Genomic DNA, 19,202 nt, shown 5'->3' on the forward strand with positions numbered 1-19,202 from the left:
GGGAGGGAGAGGTGGGAGGAAGGGAGAGGGAGGGAGAGGGAAGGAGGGAGAGGGAGGGAGGGAGAGGGAAGGAGAGGGAGAGGGAAGAGGGGAGAGGGAGGGAGGAAGAGAAAGAGGGAGGGGGAGAGAGGGAGGGGAGGGAGGGAGAGGGAGGGAGCAGGAGGGAGGGAGAGAGTGAGGGAGAGGGAGGGAAGGAGAGGGAGGGAGGGAGAGGGAGGGAGAGAGAGAGAGTGCGAGGGAGGGAGAGGGAGCGAGGGGGAGAAGGAGTGAGAGGGAGGGAGAGGGAATGAGGGAGAGGGAGGGAGGCACGGAGAGAGGGAGAGATTGGGAGGGAAGGATGAGGGAGGGCGAGGGAGGGAGGGAGGGGGAGGCAGGGTGGGAGAGGGCAGGAGAGGGAAGAAGGGAGAGGGAGGGTGGAAGAGAGAGAGGGAGGGGGAGAGAGGGAGAGGAGGAAGGAAGTGAGAGGGAGGGAGAGGGAGAGGGAGGGAGAGGGAAGAAGGGCGAGGGAGGGAGGGAGGGGAAGGCAGGTGGGAGGGAAGGAGGGTGTGGGAGTGAGGGAGAGGGATGGAGAACATAAGAACATAAGAACATAAGAAATAGGAGCAGGAGTAAGCCAATCGGCCCCTCGAGCCTGCTCTGCCAGTCAATAAGATCATGGCTGATCTGATCCTAACCGCCAATCTTCTATCACAGAACCATCTCCTGAATCTTACAGAATTAGACACACGAAATAGGCGCAGGATCAGGCTACACGGCCCCTGGGCCCGCTCGGCTACCCACAGGGCCATGTCCGATCCGAACCTAGACTCATGTCCAAATTCCTGCCCGTTCCCCATAACCCTTAATTCCCTTTACTTCTAGGAAACTGTCTATTTCTGTTTTAAATTTATGTAATGATGTAGCTTCTACAGCTTTTTGGGGCAGCATATTCCATGGACCTACCACCCTCTGAGTGAAGTAGTTCCTCCTCATCTCAGTTTTGAAAGAGCAGCCCCTTATTCTAAGACTATGCCCCCTAGTTCTAGTTTCACCCATCATCGGGAACATCCTCCCCGCATCCACCCGATCCAACCCCTTCACAATCTTATATGTTTCAATAAGATCGCCTCTCATTCTTCTGAACTCCAATGAGTAGAGTCCCAATCTACTCAACCTCTCCTCATATGTCCATCCCCTCATCCCCGGGATTAACCAAGTGAACCTTCTTTGTACTGACTCGAGAGCAAGTATGTCTTTTCTTAATAACAACAGAAAATGCTGGAAAAACTCAGCAGGTCAGGCAACATCCGTGGAGAGAAATTTGAGTTGACGTTTCGGGTTTGACCCTTCTTCAAAACTGGAGAGAAAAGGAACTAGATCGAAGGCAGGGCTGCGATCGGACAAAAGAATAAAAGAACCAAAAGAAGTAAAAGAGATTAGAAGCTGGACGAGATGGTAATAGGCTGGGATTAGGTGTAAAGTGTACTGGCAGGGCAAAAGATAGCTGCCAGGTGTGAGAGAGAAACAAAAGGAAAGGGGGGGGGAGGAAAGGAGTGGAAAAATATAAGTAAAAATGAGGTTATGATCTGAAATTGTTGAACTCGATATTGAGACCGGAAGGCTGCAGAGTGCCTAATCGGAAGATGAGGTGCTGTTCCTCGAGTTTACGTTGAGCTTCCGTGGAACAGTACGAGAGGCCAAGGACGGTGAGGTCCGAGTGGGAATGGAGCATGGACACCAAAACTGTATGCAGTATTCCAGGTGCGGTCTCACCAATACCTTGTACAACTGAAGCAATACCTCCCTATTTTTATTTTCTATCCCCCTAGCAATGAAAGCCAACATTCCATTGGCCTTCTTAATCACTTGCTGCACCTGCATACTAACCTTTTGAGATTCGTGCACCAGGACCCCCAGATCCCTTTGTACTTCAGTACTTTCCAGTTTCTTGCCATTAAGATAATAACTTGCTCTATGATTTTTCCTGCCAAAGTGCATAACCTCACACTTTCCAGTATTGTATTCCATCTGCCAAATCTCTGCCCACTTACTTAGCCTGTCTATGTCCCCTTGCAGGTTTTTTATGTCCTCCTCACTCACTACTTTCCCTCCCATCTTAGTATCATCTGCAAACTTTGACCCCTCCTCCAAATCGTTAATATAGATTGTAAAGAGTTGGGGACCCAGCACTGACCCCTGCGGAACACCACTAGTTACTGATTGCCAGTCTGAGAATGAACCATTTATCCCAACTCTCTGCCTTCTGTTAGATAGCCAATCCTCTATCCATGCCAGAATATTACCCCCAATCCCGTGATTTTTTATCTTAAGCAATAATCTTTTGTGTGGCACCTTGTCAAATGCCTTTTGGAAGTCTAAATACACTACATCCACTGGTTCCCCTTTATCCACCCTATATGTTACTTCCTCAAAGAACTCCAGCAAATTTGTCAAACATGACTTCCCCTTCATAAAACCATGCTGACTTTGTCCTATTAAATTATGATTATCCAAATGTCCTGTTACTGTCTCCTTAATAATGGACTCCAAAATTTTACCTACCAGAGATGTTAGGCTAACCGATCTATAGTTTCCAGCCTTCTGTCTACTGCCCTTTTTAAATAAGGGTGTGACATTAGCAGTTTTCCAGTCTGCCGGGAGCTTTGCTGAGTCCAGGGAGTTTTGGAAAATTATTACCAATGCATCCACAATCCCTACCGCCACTTCCCTCAAGACCCTAGGATGTAAGCCATCAGGTCCAGGTGATTTATCCACCTTGAGTCCCATTATTTTACCGAGTACCACTTCCTTAGTGATTTTGATCATGTTTAGCTCCTCCCCCCCTATAGCCCCCTGTTTGTCCAGTGTTGGGATATTCTTAGTGTCTTCTACTGTAAAGACTGATATAAAATATTCATTCAGTGTTTTTGCCATCTCCATATTTCCCACCATTAATTTCCCGGTCTCATCCTCTAAGGGACCAACATTTACTTTAGCCACCCTTTTTCTTTTTATATAACTATAAAAACTCTTACTATCTGTTTTTATATTTTTTGCTAATTTACTTTCATAATCTATCTTCCCTTTCTTAATCAATCTTTTTGTTATTTTTTGCTGTCTTTTAAAGTTTTCCCAATCCTCTATCCTCCCACTAGATTTGGCTACCTTATATGCCCTTGTTTTTAGTCGAATACTACCCTTAATTTCTTTACTTAGCCATAGATGGCTGTCTTTTCTTTTACACCCTTTTCTTCTCAGTGGAATATATTTTTTTCGGAAGTTGTAAAATAACTCCTTAAATGTACACCACTGATCATATATCGTCTTACCCTTTAATCTATTTTCCCAATCCACTCTATTCAATACCGCTCTCATACCTTCATAGTCTCCTTTATTCAAGCTTAGCATGCTTGTTTGAGATCCAACCTTCTCACCCTGTAAATGAATATGGAATTCAACCATGTTATGGTCACTCATTCCAAGGGGATCCTTTACTAGGACATTTTTAATTAATCCTGTCTCGTTACACAGGACCAGATCTAAGTTTGCTTGCCCCCTGGTCAGTTCAGTTACATACTGCTCAAGAAACCCATCCCTAATACACTCAATGAACTCATCGTCAAGTGTGGGAGAAAACATATTAAACATTAAGGCATGCTGGGATACTTGACCACTTTACTAATTGAACAAAGGACACTAAACTAGTTAGAACTAAAAGAACTGCTGACTGCCATAATGAAGTCAAGCTGACCTTTTGGCTTAGGACATCTGGTGATAAAATGTGAACATGTTAATCTGTTTCTTGAGAACAATGGAACCTATGAAACCCTATGTTGAAATGTAATGTAAGCTAATCACCTGAAGTTGTTTACCTTGCTGTATAACTATGAGCGCTGTACATTAGTAATTTAGAGTGCTGGTGAGCAGTAGGGACTGCTGCAGACTCTCAGTGATATCATGTAATAAATTCCTAAAGCGAACCTCGAAGTCTCCGCCTGATAGTTAATTTCCTCCACAGAATTTGGCGTAGTCGGCAGGATCCCTAACAATGGGATCCAAAAGAACTAAGGAGGTCTAAGTTGGGTATAGCATCGACCTTGTATATCACTTGTCCCGCTTAGGCTCCAATTAGACAAAGGAAATTTAAAAAGGGACTCTCCTAAAAATAAAAGGAAAGTGCCCGGTGCCTCCCAGCTGAAAGGGGGAGAGCACCTAGCGCGTCCCAGCTGAAAGGGGGACGGTGCGCGATTGCCTAGTTATCCGGCCGGTGACTCATGCTGAGCCAAGAAGCCCGTCAGGCTGAGGCAAGACTGCTGAGAAGAGAGAAAAGACTATGGCACCGAATTAAGTAGCTACAAAGAAAATAAAGGGTTGACTTCGAGACTCGCGGACGGAAAAACCGGTGAGCGCTCATTGTATTTTGTGTATATAAAATAACCCGCGGTTGTATAACCAGTAAGTTTAAAACTAAGTTACAGGAGTAAGGAGAAGATGGGAAATAACGGCAGTCGAGCGGATTCATCCGAGCCTGCCAAGAAAGGAGCCTGAGGCAAGGTAGAACAGGAGGCTGCAAATGGTAAAATCAAGATATGTAAAAGAACGAATGACAGAATAAAAAAGCTCGTGCAACACGAAAAAAGGTAGGAGATCCCATTGTTCCACCGGGATCGCCAGCCGATACTGTAATAAAAGAAACAGGAGACGATCGGTATGCGGTAACTTTTAGTAGTGATCTGTATGGATGGTCGGGTGGAGATTGGCCTTATGGGGGACGTTTTAAAATACCTTTAATAAAAGAATGGGAAGAAATTACTAGAAATGAAGGAGGGGATCCTGAGTGGGACACCCCCTATATGTTATGGTGCTTTGCTAGGTGGATGGAAGTAGCAAAAAGACACCAACCCCCAAAGAAGAAAGGGAAACAGGAAGAGGCAGAGGCTAGTCAGAAAAAGGAAGAGGTGCTGCCTAAGACTCCTGTTGTGGGAATGTATCCCCGAACCCCAGCAGGAGATCCGGTTAAGATGGGGGAAGAGTTAAATAATTTACTAATGATAGCGGCTGCTCTAAGACAGCAACCGGCACGATTTCCGGCGCCGCCTCCATACAATCCAGCAGGTCTAGCGGCACCACAGCCAGTTGTACCCCTACCAGGGGCACAGTCTGGACCTCCACCCCCACCCGCAGATGAACCCGTAATTGAACCTCCTCCTCCAGCAGAGGCACTCGGAGCAGGAGCTGCTACACTGCCTGGTAGTAATGTACAGGACCTGCCCTCACGTAACGGACCTACAACTAGGTCACAAACACAACCTGACACTACTACCCATCAACTTCCTCGAGTCATGATAGGAGAGGTGGCAGTGTTAAAACCATGGTCCCCAGCGGAAGCTAGAGCTATGATAGCCGAGGCACCAGACCCCTTAAAGAAGCCCACTGCCTTTCATAATTGGCTAGAACAAATATGTACCATTTACAGCCCTCTTCCTGGGGATGTGCTAATGCTGCTAAAATGTGCGTATGGGTCCTCATGGTCGACCCTAAGGGACGGATTTGCTGTTCCCCCGGGAGAAAATGGAGATTGGCGACAAGATGATGTACAACTGGACCAGGGAAATGAGTCTTTTGCTCACTGGTTAGAACATAGAGGTAAAGAGGCTATAATGAGAGGAGCCAAGAAGCATAGTGACATAGGAGAAGTTACTCGATGTCTGCAAAGAAAGGAGGAGACAATTCCTGATTTTGTAGCTCGATTTAAAATTAAGTGGGAGGAACATGCGGGAGTTCCGTTAGCAGACAATGGACCTTTGGCAGTACAAACACTGCTAAACTGCATGTTACCCTTTCAAGCTCAAGCCTTTAAAATGATTAATCTAAATTGGCAGACTCAGCCCTGGGCGGATGTAGTTACTGCTCTGGTAAATATGGATAGGGAAGGACTCTTTACTCAGTCGAAAGAGCAAAAGCCAAAAACAGCGGGACAATATTTCCAACAGAATAGAAGAGGATTTGCAGGAAGAGGGGGTTATGGTAGAGGCAGAGGAAGGGGAAGAGGACAATGGCAAATGAGAGATAGATCACAGGATGAATGTAGGAACTGTGGGAAAAGAGGACATTGGGCTAGAGATTGCTGACGCCCCCCAAGGCCACAGCAGGGATACGCCCAGCAAGGAGGGTATCCAGCTCCAGGGGCAGAAGGAACTTCCTTTTCTTTCAGTAACCCTAATCCATCCGCTTAGGGGTGCCACGGAGAAGCGGTGGTACAGGCGGCTGTGATCAGATTGTCCAAATCCATGAGAGAACAGCCTATGGCTACAGTTAAAATAGGAAATAGCCATTTGGACCTTCTGGTCGATACCGGTGCAACAATGTCCTCTGTACCCCCCTCCGTGGGTATACCCACCAGTCAATTTAACGTTGTAAGCATGGGAGTAGCCGGTATCCCTATGTTAGAACCCCTCTCCAAACCTACCGAAATTCAAGTGCACGGGCAATCCGTCACAGACACCCTCATAATTTCTCAGACCGCCCCTCTCCCTATGTTGGGAAGACAGGCTTTATGTAAATTGGGAGCAGTTATATACTGCACTCGAGACGGCATGTTCATGGAACTGCCTCAAATACAAACTCATCAGCTAATGAATTTAATGAAAGAGGAAAAGCAAGTAGAAGGAGCCCCCATTTTGTACTGCTGGCAGCTGAATAGCAATCCTTATGGCCAATTGGTAAAAAATGTATACCAAGCCTTGCAGGAATTGAAAGATCCTCAGGGGCAGTATTTACAATATCTAATTGAAACCAGTAGAGAAAAGAAACGGACCCATTGTACGGCATGGTACACGCATAAAGAAATACCCAATTATCAAGAATTGGTTTGCTCATACCTAAACCAGCCAGAATTGCTGCAGATTTCACCTTATTTATTCTTTGGAGATAAAGGCCTGGGAATGTTGGTTCACCTTACACACGAACAAAAGGAAAGATTTAGGATGCATCACACATCCGAACCCCACCTGACTATAGCAGTCAGAGCCCCGGCTAAGGCGAAGGAAGTGGGGGAGATGATAAAAAGAATACAACACCACAAGCCAGTCTATTCCATCACGTTGCCAATTCAAGCTGGAAAGGTGGAGATAGAATTCTTTAATGAAACAGAGGGAAAAATTCGCTGGTTAAGAAAAGAATGGGATACTATTTTTGAAAAACAGCAGCCCCCAAAGGAAAATCTGCAATTGTTACCATGGGCATTGACTAAAGTACCTTCTGAATTATGGGCAAAGCACAAGAATCATGTGGGAAAGGTGCATTCGGCACCTGAACATAGGGTCCAGCTACAGAAGAATGCTATTTTGCCCTGTCTAAAGCAGTACCGCTTGGCCCCAGAGGCCGAGGAAGGAATAGCAGCAGTAATACATTCTTTACTGCAGCAAGGGGTTTTAGTCAAAACACAGAGCCCCTGCAATACTCCTATTTTGCCCATCCCGAAAGTAGGAAGACCAAATGACTGGCGTTTTGTGCAAGATCTCCGGGCGATCAATAAAATAGTCATTCCCATTGCTCCCTTGGTGCCAGATACCAACATCATCCCCTCCTCTATACCAGCTGATGCAACTACCTTTTCGGTTATCGATTTGTGTTCTGCTTTCTTCTCCATACCACTGCAAAAGGACAGTCAATATCTGTTTGCCTTTACTTATAAAAATCAGCAATATACCTGAACCAGGTTGCCCCAGGGGTATACTGAAAGTCCTGTGGTGTATGCGGCAGCGGTTAAAAATGACTTGGAGCAATGTCAGTTATCGGATCAGTCCACCTTAATCCAGTACGCAGATGACCTTTTGGTTGCCTCCCGAACGGGGCCAGACTACTAAGAAGATACTATAAAATTGCTCCAGCATCTGGCTAGCAGGGGACACAGGGTGTCCTCCGAGAAGTTGCAGTTTTGCCAAACATCCGTCCAGTATTTGGGTTTTCAGTTGGAGTATGGACAGCGAAGATTGGGACTGGAAAGAATAAGGGCAGTGGATAAAGTGCTGCTCCCGCGAACAAAGAAGGACATTTTGTCGTCTCTGGGAATGGTGGGTTATTGTAGACAATGGATATATGACTACAGAGAAATGGATGCGGTCTTACGATCAGCTACTCTGCAGACAGAGCCCCCCATAGTCGAATGGACGCCAGAACGAGATAAGGCATTCAGTGATCTTAAAAAAGCTATGGTCAGTGCTCCCGCGTTAGGACTACCTAAGTATAATAAGCCTTTTCAGTTATATGTCAATGAAAGAGAAGGCTTTGCAACAGGAGTACTGGCACAAGAACATAGGGGAGGAAAAAGGCCTGTAGCATATTACTCTGTAGCCTTACCAGCCGTAGTGAGAGGCATGCCAGCCTGCTTACGAGCCGTTGCTGCAACTGCCACAATAGTGGAAAAATCCATCCCTATTGTGCTTGATCACCCTTGTGTGGTAATTGTTCCCCACGCAGTGCTGCTATTATTAAATTCGGCAGCTACCCAGCACTTTACGGCGGCAAGAAGGACTGGGTATGAGATAATCCTCTTGTCACACTCTAATTATACCTACCAGCGATCACCAGCTGTCAACCCGGCAGGGCAGCATGGTGGCATAGTGGTTAGCACTGTTGCCTCACAGCGCCAGGGACCCGGGTTCGAATACGGCCTCGGGTGACTGTTTGTGTGGAGTTTGCACATTCTCCCCGTGTTTGCGTGGGTTTCCTCCGGGTGCTCCGGTTTCCTCCCACAGTCCAAAGATGTGCGGGTTAGGTTGATTGGCCATGATTAAAAAAAAATTGACCCTTAGTGTTAGGGGGATTAAATATGTGGGGTTACGGGGATAGGGTGGGATATGTGTTGGTGTAGGGGTTACGGGGATCGGGTGGGATATGTGTCAGTGCAGGCTCGATGGGCCGAAATGGCCTCTATCTGCACTGTGGGGTTTCTGTGAAGAGATACAGAGGAGAATTAGGCTCTGTGAACCCGGTGACCTTTGTGCCAATACCAACAGAATATCCAGGTGAACCAGAACACGACTGCTTGTTAACTGTTGAAGCCACCACTACACCCAGGCCAGATTTGCTAAGTGATCCTATTGATAATCCTGACTTGATCCTCTTCACAGATGGTTCTTCGCATCGACCCAGTGATGATCAACTATTAGCAGGTTATGCGGTGGTGACTCCTCATGAATTATTGGAAGCTTATGCGTTGCCACCTGGCACATCTGCACAAGCAGCTGAACTATATGCATTAACCAGAGCCTGTATTTTGGCTAAAGATCAAAGCGTCAATATCTATACTGACTCCCGTTATGTATCTGGAGTAGTGCATGATTTTGGACAATTATGGAAAAACAGAGGTTTTATTACATCCTCAGGAAAATCTATTAAGCATGCGCAAATGGTGTTAAATTTGTTGGAGGCTATTCAGTTGCCAAGTAAAATTGCAGTACTAAAATGTGAGGCCCACACCATGGCAGGTGATGAAGTCTTATGTGGAAATAGGTTTGCTGATAGTGCGGCACTGAGGCAGGCCCCACAGCTTCAAGCCGCCAAAAATACCGTTAGTAACTTTCCTCCAGAACTTCCTAGTAGCATTGATGCTGATCTACTACGACAGGCCCAAAGTCAGGCAACAGTCCAAGAAAAACGTACTTGGAGTAAGGCAGGTTGCTATCAAGATCATGATATATGGATGCATCCTGATGGCCGAGTGGTTTGCCCACGAAGCTTGTTTTTGCCCGTCTCGCCTGGCACATGGACAGGCTCACATGGGCAAAGGAGGGATGGCACATGCATTGTCCCAACAATGGTATGCACCAGGAATAACGGTAACAATTGAAAAATTTGCCAGAACGTGTTTAGTATGTCAGCAGAACAATAGAGGGAAATCGCCCACAAATTTTGATCACCTACCCCAACCAAAGCTGCCCTTTGAGAATCTACAGATAGATTTTGTACATATGCCCGCAGTAAAAGGATTTAAGTACATACTGGTAATAGTAGATATGTTCTCCAGATGGGTAGAGGCATACCCCACTAGGAGGGATGATGCCAGAACAGTAGTAAGCATTCTGCTAAAAGAAATAATACCTAGATTTGGAATACCTATGGGAATAAACAGTGACAGAGGAACTCATTTCACCAGCAAACTGATAAAAAACTTAACTGAAGCCCTTGGATTTCAATGGAAATTGCACATACCTTACCAGCCACAATCCTCAGGAATAGTGGAAAGAGTGAATGGGGAAATCAAGGCTGCCCTAACCAAAGTATGCCAGCAAAATGGGTTGCAATGGTCGGATGCCGTGCCAGTAGTAATGTATACCCTGAGAAATCAGAAAAATAGAAACACAGGTCTGACACCACATGAGATCTTGATGGGCCGGCCTATGACAACAGGCACACGCCCACCCATGACTCCAGAGAAGGTGGCATTAATTTGGAATGATGAAAAATCATTAAAATATGCTCAGGCCATGTGTGAAACAGCAGGAAGAATACATGAGAAAGTGAGACAGGCCCAGACGCGCCCCACAGAAGGAAACATGCAACCCTTTAAACCCGGAGATCAAGTTTATGTGAAAGCGCTAAATAAAGAATCTTTTTCTCCTAGGTGGAAAGGACCATATTTGGTGCTGCTTACAACTCGAACAGCTCTCAAATTGAAAGAAAAACCTGATTGGGTACACGCTACAAGGTGCAAGTTGCATCATCCGGAGGAAACACCAGAGGTGAAGTATAAACATACTGCACCAGACACCACTTCAGAAACGGGAAAAGATCCGTGCCCACCATAATTTGGCACTCCATTGAAGGACTGATTACTTTCGGATTGCTATATATGTTTATATTTAATGCTGTATAACAATAATTAGGATAATTTAAAGATTTCTAGGATAAATCAGGAAATATGTTAAACCAGATAATAATAATCGGCCTATGTGTAATAAGGACAGCCGCCTGGACCATCCTGCCTACTGAAAAAACAGAATGGGCAGGCCAGTTAGGACGGAAGGCCAGAGACAGTAACCAATCGCAGGGAACGTACACTTGTAACAATGGCACCATTTGTGTAATTGCTAATTGGACGATTAATTGCGAAGCCTGTGGGATGTTCGAAATGAAATCTGGGATGGATAAAATAGTATTTAGCCAAGGATCTAATATAACTCTAAGTATAAAATGGGAAAAAGGAGTGAACATAAGTTGTAGGATAGAGAATGACACTGACATACTAAACAATTATACTAAATTATGGAAATGGTATAAAAATGACACAAGAACCGGAGACATGGAACAACCGACATATTTGAAAGACGGTCAGGCGTACGGATGCGTGAATGCAACTCTTATAGAAGGAAGACCTCACTGGTATGGGGAAACATTCTTTGCAAAGAAAACGAAACAGATAGAAAGTCCTATGGACCATTTGCAAAGATTGCATTCTACCTGTACCCCGGTCTTGATCTCCCCATATACTCTAAATTTGACAGTACAGGTACAATATGAGGATAAAAAAGATACTGGATGTAATATTACTAATATACAAGCCAAATTGAATAAGAGAGTTAGGATCGGGAGAAGGAGAAGGGACTTAGCAACGGTCTTGGGAGGAGTAGGAACTGGTATGGGAGCCCTTAATGCAATAGATAGTGAAACATTGCAGAATAAAATACAGCAAGTAGGAGGGCTGACAGGAGATGCTATAAAATTAAGAAATGCTTGGGACAATGGACTGACAGCAGCGATGTTAACACAGTGGATATCAGATACAATGAGTTGGAAGCAGGTAAATAAGGTAGAAAAGGAACAAGAGAATGTTGCAAAGGGACAAGAGAAAGTCAATAATCATACTCAATGTATGTTTAAAGAAATTACCAAGCAGTCACTGAGGGCTGAGCTAGAGCGAGTCGCTATGTCAGGACATGCTCCTAGTTGGATGAGAATTTTCGGATTTGAAGGAAATAATCTAGAAGTAAAACCTGATCGAAGATATACTAAATGTGACCTTAAGGGATGTAATTTTACAATGAAAGTGGTAAATGTGACAAAAGCCAAAACCTGGTGTCAGTTCTTGGTATTGCCCCAACTGTTTGGAGAAAACTTTTGGTATCCCGAATTTCATGGTAAATGGATAGATCAGGGGAATAAGACCCACGATGCCTCGGATTGCCAAGATTGGCCGCTTGGAAAAGTATGCCCATTGCATACCCCTATATATGAACCTTGCTCATTACAACATAGTAGAGGTACATGCATTTGGAATTTGAAACCTTGTAATGATACTACCTTGCATGCGATAGGCCAGAACTATCTGTGTATTAGCAGTGCCTGGCCTATATATGTAGACGGGATTTTGAAAAGGCCCCCTTTAAACACTTGCATAAAAGATGTTTATACTGTGTTTGACCCACATACCAACAAGACATATCAGTTGGGAAAATGGGCTATGGTAATGCAAAGAAGAACTGTATTGGGGATAGAAAATGCCCCCCCTACAGTTAATTTGGCTAATCTGACGAAATTTTTGAAAAACAATGAAAAGATAGCAGAAGCCTTAGCGAAAAGAGGAAGAGATCTGCACCATTTAAAAGCAGTGATGGATTATGATGAGCAAGGTTTGATTCAAATAGCTACGCAAATAACAGATTTGACGGTACACCACTGGTGGGATGTGTTTAAAGGATGGTCACCTAAAGCATCCGCAGTGCTGGAATTGTTTGTTCACCCGATGGTTATATTTTGTGTAGTGACAGGAGTTTTATTTATATTAATTTGTATAATGTGGATAAGAGTGAGATATCTGTTAGCGCAAACAATAGAATCAGTAGCATCTGTAACAAGAGCTACGAAAGTACTAGAGAGAAAGGAAAGAAAAAGAGCAAACCAGGATGACTATGATGAAGAAGATTGTCTAAAAATGCGTCCTTTCCCAAAGGGATATTATCCTCCCTATGAAAACGAACTGAATACAATGCCGTAAAGCAGTGTTGATCAGTAAAGATCAACAAGGAGGGAATTGTGGGAGAAAACGTATTAAACATTAAGGCATGCTGGGATACTTGACCACTTTACTAATTGAACAAAGGACACTGAACTAGTTAAAACTAAAAGAACTGCTGACTGCCATAATGAAGTCAAGCTGACCTTTTGGCTTAGGACATCTGGTGATAAAATGTGAACATGTTAATCTGTTTCTTGAGAACAATGGAACCTATGAAACCCTATGTTGAAATGTAATGTAAGCTAATCACCTGAAGTTGTTTACCTTGCTGTATAACTATGAGCGCTGTACATTAGTAATTTAGAGTGCTGGTGAGCAGTAGGGACTGCTGCAGACTCTCAGTGATATCATGTAATAAATTCCTAAAGCGAACCTCGAAGTCTCCGCCTGATAGTTAATTTCCTCCACAGAATTTGGCGTAGTCGGCAGGATCCCTAACAATGGGATCCAAAAGAACTAAGGAGGTCTAAGTTGGGTATAGCATCGACCTTGTATATCACTTGTCCCGCTTAGGCTCCAATTAGACAAAGGAAATTTAAAAAGGGACTCTCCTAAAAATAAAAGGAAAGTGCCCGGTGCCTCCCAGCTGAAAGGGGGAGAGCACCTAGCGCGTCCCAGCTGAAAGGGGGACGGTGCGCGATTGCCTAGTTATCCGGCCGGTGACTCATGCTGAGCCAAGAAGCCCGTCAGGCTGAGGCAAGACTGCTGAGAAGAGAGAAAAGACTATGGCACCGAATTAAGTAGCTACAAAGAAAATAAAGGGTTGACTTCGAGACTCGCGGACGGAAAAACCGGTGAGCGCTCATTGTATTTTGTGTATATAAAATAACCCGCGGTTGTATAACCAGTAAGTTTAAAACTAAGTTACAGGAGTAAGGAGAAGATGGGAAATAACGGCAGTCGAGCGGATTCATCCGAGCCTGCCAAGAAAGGAGCCTGAGGCAAGGTAGAACAGGAGGCTGCAAATGGTAAAATCAAGATATGTAAAAGAACGAATGACAGAATAAAAAAGCTCGTGCAACACGAAAAAAGGTAGGAGATCCCATTGTTCCACCGGGATCGCCAGCCGATACTGTAATAAAAGAAACAGGAGACGATCGGTATGCGGTAACTTTTAGTAGTGATCTGTATGGATGGTCGGGTGGAGATTGGCCTTATGGGGGACGTTTTAAAATACCTTTAATAAAAGAATGGGAAGAAATTACTAGAAATGAAGGAGGGGATCCTGAGTGGGACACCCCCTATATGTTATGGTGCTTTGCTAGGTGGATGGAAGTAGCAAAAAGACACCAACCCCCAAAGAAGAAAGGGAAACAGGAAGAGGCAGAGGCTAGTCAGAAAAAGGAAGAGGTGCTGCCTAAGACTCCTGTTGTGGGAATGTATCCCCGAACCCCAGCAGGAGATCCGGTTAAGATGGGGGAAGAGTTAAATAATTTACTAATGATAGCGGCTGCTCTAAGACAGCAACCGGCACGATTTCCGGCGCCGCCTCCATACAATCCAGCAGGTCTAGCGGCACCACAGCCAGTTGTACCCCTACCAGGGGCACAGTCTGGACCTCCACCCCCACCCGCAGATGAACCCGTAATTGAACCTCCTCCTCCAGCAGAGGCACTCGGAGCAGGAGCTGCTACACTGCCTGGTAGTAATGTACAGGACCTGCCCTCACGTAACGGACCTACAACTAGGTCACAAACACAACCTGACACTACTACCCATCAACTTCCTCGAGTCATGATAGGAGAGGTGGCAGTGTTAAAACCATGGTCCCCAGCGGAAGCTAGAGCTATGATAGCCGAGGCACCAGACCCCTTAAAGAAGCCCACTGCCTTTCATAATTGGCTAGAACAAATATGTACCATTTACAGCCCTCTTCCTGGGGATGTGCTAATGCTGCTAAAATGTGCGTATGGGTCCTCATGGTCGACCCTAAGGGACGGATTTGCTGTTCCCCCGGGAGAAAATGGAGATTGGCGACAAGATGATGTACAACTGGACCAGGGAAATGAGTCTTTTGCTCACTGGTTAGAACATAGAGGTAAAGAGGCTATAATGAGAGGAGCCAAGAAGCATAGTGACATAGGAGAAGTTACTCGATGTCTGCAAAGAAAGGAGGAGACAATTCCTGATTTTGTAGCTCGATTTAAAATTAAGTGGGAGGAACATGCGGGAGTTCCGTTAGCAGACAATGGACCTTTGGCAGTACAAACACTGCTAAACTGCATGTTACCCTTTCAAGCTCAAGCCTTTAAAATGATTAATCTAAATTGGCAGACTCAGCCCTGGGCGGATGTAGTTACTGCTCTGGTAAATATGGATAGGGAAGGACTCTTTACTCAGTCGAAAGAGCAAAAGCCAAAAACAGCGGGACAATATTTCCAACAGAATAGAAGAGGATTTGCAGGAAGAGGGGGTTATGGTAGAGGCAGAGGAAGGGGAAGAGGACAATGGCAAATGAGAGATAGATCACAGGATGAATGTAGGAACTGTGGGAAAAGAGGACATTGGGCTAGAGATTGCTGACGCCCCCCAAGGCCACAGCAGGGATACGCCCAGCAAGGAGGGTATCCAGCTCCAGGGGCAGAAGGAACTTCCTTTTCTTTCAGTAACCCTAATCCATCCGCTTAGGGGTGCCACGGAGAAGCGGTGGTACAGGCGGCTGTGATCAGATTGTCCAAATCCATGAGAGAACAGCCTATGGCTACAGTTAAAATAGGAAATAGCCATTTGGACCTTCTGGTCGATACCGGTGCAACAATGTCCTCTGTACCCCCCTCCGTGGGTATACCCACCAGTCAATTTAACGTTGTAAGCATGGGAGTAGCCGGTATCCCTATGTTAGAACCCCTCTCCAAACCTACCGAAATTCAAGTGCACGGGCAATCCGTCACAGACACCCTCATAATTTCTCAGACCGCCCCTCTCCCTATGTTGGGAAGACAGGCTTTATGTAAATTGGGAGCAGTTATATACTGCACTCGAGACGGCATGTTCATGGAACTGCCTCAAATACAAACTCATCAGCTAATGAATTTAATGAAAGAGGAAAAGCAAGTAGAAGGAGCCCCCATTTTGTACTGCTGGCAGCTGAATAGCAATCCTTATGGCCAATTGGTAAAAAATGTATACCAAGCCTTGCAGGAATTGAAAGATCCTCAGGGGCAGTATTTACAATATCTAATTGAAACCAGTAGAGAAAAGAAACGGACCCATTGTACGGCATGGTACACGCATAAAGAAATACCCAATTATCAAGAATTGGTTTGCTCATACCTAAACCAGCCAGAATTGCTGCAGATTTCACCTTATTTATTCTTTGGAGATAAAGGCCTGGGAATGTTGGTTCACCTTACACACGAACAAAAGGAAAGATTTAGGATGCATCACACATCCGAACCCCACCTGACTATAGCAGTCAGAGCCCCGGCTAAGGCGAAGGAAGTGGGGGAGATGATAAAAAGAATACAACACCACAAGCCAGTCTATTCCATCACGTTGCCAATTCAAGCTGGAAAGGTGGAGATAGAATTCTTTAATGAAACAGAGGGAAAAATTCGCTGGTTAAGAAAAGAATGGGATACTATTTTTGAAAAACAGCAGCCCCCAAAGGAAAATCTGCAATTGTTACCATGGGCATTGACTAAAGTACCTTCTGAATTATGGGCAAAGCACAAGAATCATGTGGGAAAGGTGCATTCGGCACCTGAACATAGGGTCCAGCTACAGAAGAATGCTATTTTGCCCTGTCTAAAGCAGTACCGCTTGGCCCCAGAGGCCGAGGAAGGAATAGCAGCAGTAATACATTCTTTACTGCAGCAAGGGGTTTTAGTCAAAACACAGAGCCCCTGCAATACTCCTATTTTGCCCATCCCGAAAGTAGGAAGACCAAATGACTGGCGTTTTGTGCAAGATCTCCGGGCGATCAATAAAATAGTCATTCCCATTGCTCCCTTGGTGCCAGATACCAACATCATCCCCTCCTCTATACCAGCTGATGCAACTACCTTTTCGGTTATCGATTTGTGTTCTGCTTTCTTCTCCATACCACTGCAAAAGGACAGTCAATATCTGTTTGCCTTTACTTATAAAAATCAGCAATATACCTGAACCAGGTTGCCCCAGGGGTATACTGAAAGTCCTGTGGTGTATGCGGCAGCGGTTAAAAATGACTTGGAGCAATGTCAGTTATCGGATCAGTCCACCTTAATCCAGTACGCAGATGACCTTTTGGTTGCCTCCCGAACGGGGCCAGACTACTAAGAAGATACTATAAAATTGCTCCAGCATCTGGCTAGCAGGGGACACAGGGTGTCCTCCGAGAAGTTGCAGTTTTGCCAAACATCCGTCCAGTATTTGGGTTTTCAGTTGGAGTATGGACAGCGAAGATTGGGACTGGAAAGAATAAGGGCAGTGGATAAAGTGCTGCTCCCGCGAACAAAGAAGGACATTTTGTCGTCTCTGGGAATGGTGGGTTATTGTAGACAATGGATATATGACTACAGAGAAATGGATGCGGTCTTACGATCAGCTACTCTGCAGACAGAGCCCCCCATAGTCGAATGGACGCCAGAACGAGATAAGGCATTCAGTGATCTTAAAAAAGCTATGGTCAGTGCTCCCGCGTTAGGACTACCTAAGTATAATAAGCCTTTTCAGTTATATGTCAATGAAAGAGAAGGCTTTGCAACAGGAGTACTGGCACAAGAACATAGGGGAGGAAAAAGGCCTGTAGCATATTACTCTGTAGCCTTACCAGCCGTAGTGAGAGGCATGCCAGCCTGCTTACGAGCCGTTGCTGCAACTGCCACAATAGTGGAAAAATCCATCCCTATTGTGCTTGATCACCCTTGTGTGGTAATTGTTCCCCACGCAGTGCTGCTATTATTAAATTCGGCAGCTACCCAGCACTTTACGGCGGCAAGAAGGACTGGGTATGAGATAATCCTCTTGTCACACTCTAATTATACCTACCAGCGATCACCAGCTGTCAACCCGGCAGGGCAGCATGGTGGCATAGTGGTTAGCACTGTTGCCTCACAGCGCCAGGGACCCGGGTTCGAATACGGCCTCGGGTGACTGTTTGTGTGGAGTTTGCACATTCTCCCCGTGTTTGCGTGGGTTTCCTCCGGGTGCTCCGGTTTCCTCCCACAGTCCAAAGATGTGCGGGTTAGGTTGATTGGCCATGATAAAAAAAAAATTGACCCTTAGTGTTAGGGGGATTAAATATGTGGGGTTACGGGGATAGGGTGGGATATGTGTTGGTGTAGGGGTTACGGGGATCGGGTGGGATATGTGTCAGTGCAGGCTCGATGGGCCGAAATGGCCTCTATCTGCACTGTGGGGTTTCTGTGAAGAGATACAGAGGAGAATTAGGCTCTGTGAACCCGGTGACCTTTGTGCCAATACCAACAGAATATCCAGGTGAACCAGAACACGACTGCTTGTTAACTGTTGAAGCCACCACTACACCCAGGCCAGATTTGCTAAGTGATCCTATTGATAATCCTGACTTGATCCTCTTCACAGATGGTTCTTCGCATCGACCCAGTGATGATCAACTATTAGCAGGTTATGCGGTGGTGACTCCTCATGAATTATTGGAAGCTTATGCGTTGCCACCTGGCACATCTGCACAAGCAGCTGAACTATATGCATTAACCAGAGCCTGTATTTTGGCTAAAGATCAAAGCGTCAATATCTATACTGACTCCCGTTATGTATCTGGAGTAGTGCATGATTTTGGACAATTATGGAAAAACAGAGGTTTTATTACATCCTCAGGAAAATCTATTAAGCATGCGCAAATGGTGTTAAATTTGTTGGAGGCTATTCAGTTGCCAAGTAAAATTGCAGTACTAAAATGTGAGGCCCACACCATGGCAGGTGATGAAGTCTTATGTGGAAATAGGTTTGCTGATAGTGCGGCACTGAGGCAGGCCCCACAGCTTCAAGCCGCCAAAAATACCGTTAGTAACTTTCCTCCAGAACTTCCTAGTAGCATTGATGCTGATCTACTACGACAGGCCCAAAGTCAGGCAACAGTCCAAGAAAAACGTACTTGGAGTAAGGCAGGTTGCTATCAAGATCATGATATATGGATGCATCCTGATGGCCGAGTGGTTTGCCCACGAAGCTTGTTTTTGCCCGTCTCGCCTGGCACATGGACAGGCTCACATGGGCAAAGGAGGGATGGCACATGCATTGT

General features: G+C 45.3%; 1 protein-coding gene across 1 annotated transcript; it reads left to right on the plus strand.

Annotated features, from left to right (window-relative positions):
* Positions 1–10,736: 10,736 nt before the first annotated feature.
* LOC147115844 (uncharacterized) lies at positions 10,737–18,562 on the plus strand. The gene is made up of 2 exons (XM_085991983.1): positions 10,737–12,847; positions 18,524–18,562. The coding sequence occupies exons 1-2, from the start codon at positions 10,904–10,906 to the stop codon at positions 18,560–18,562; spliced, it is 1,983 nt and encodes a 660-aa protein (XP_085848109.1). The 5' UTR covers positions 10,737–10,903.
* The last annotated feature ends 640 nt before the right edge of the window (positions 18,563–19,202 follow it).

This window comes from Somniosus microcephalus, chromosome 6, assembly GCF_052327205.1.
Source record: "Somniosus microcephalus isolate GS21.2 chromosome 6, FLI_Smic_1.0, whole genome shotgun sequence".
NCBI lineage: Eukaryota > Metazoa > Chordata > Chondrichthyes > Squaliformes > Somniosidae > Somniosus > Somniosus microcephalus.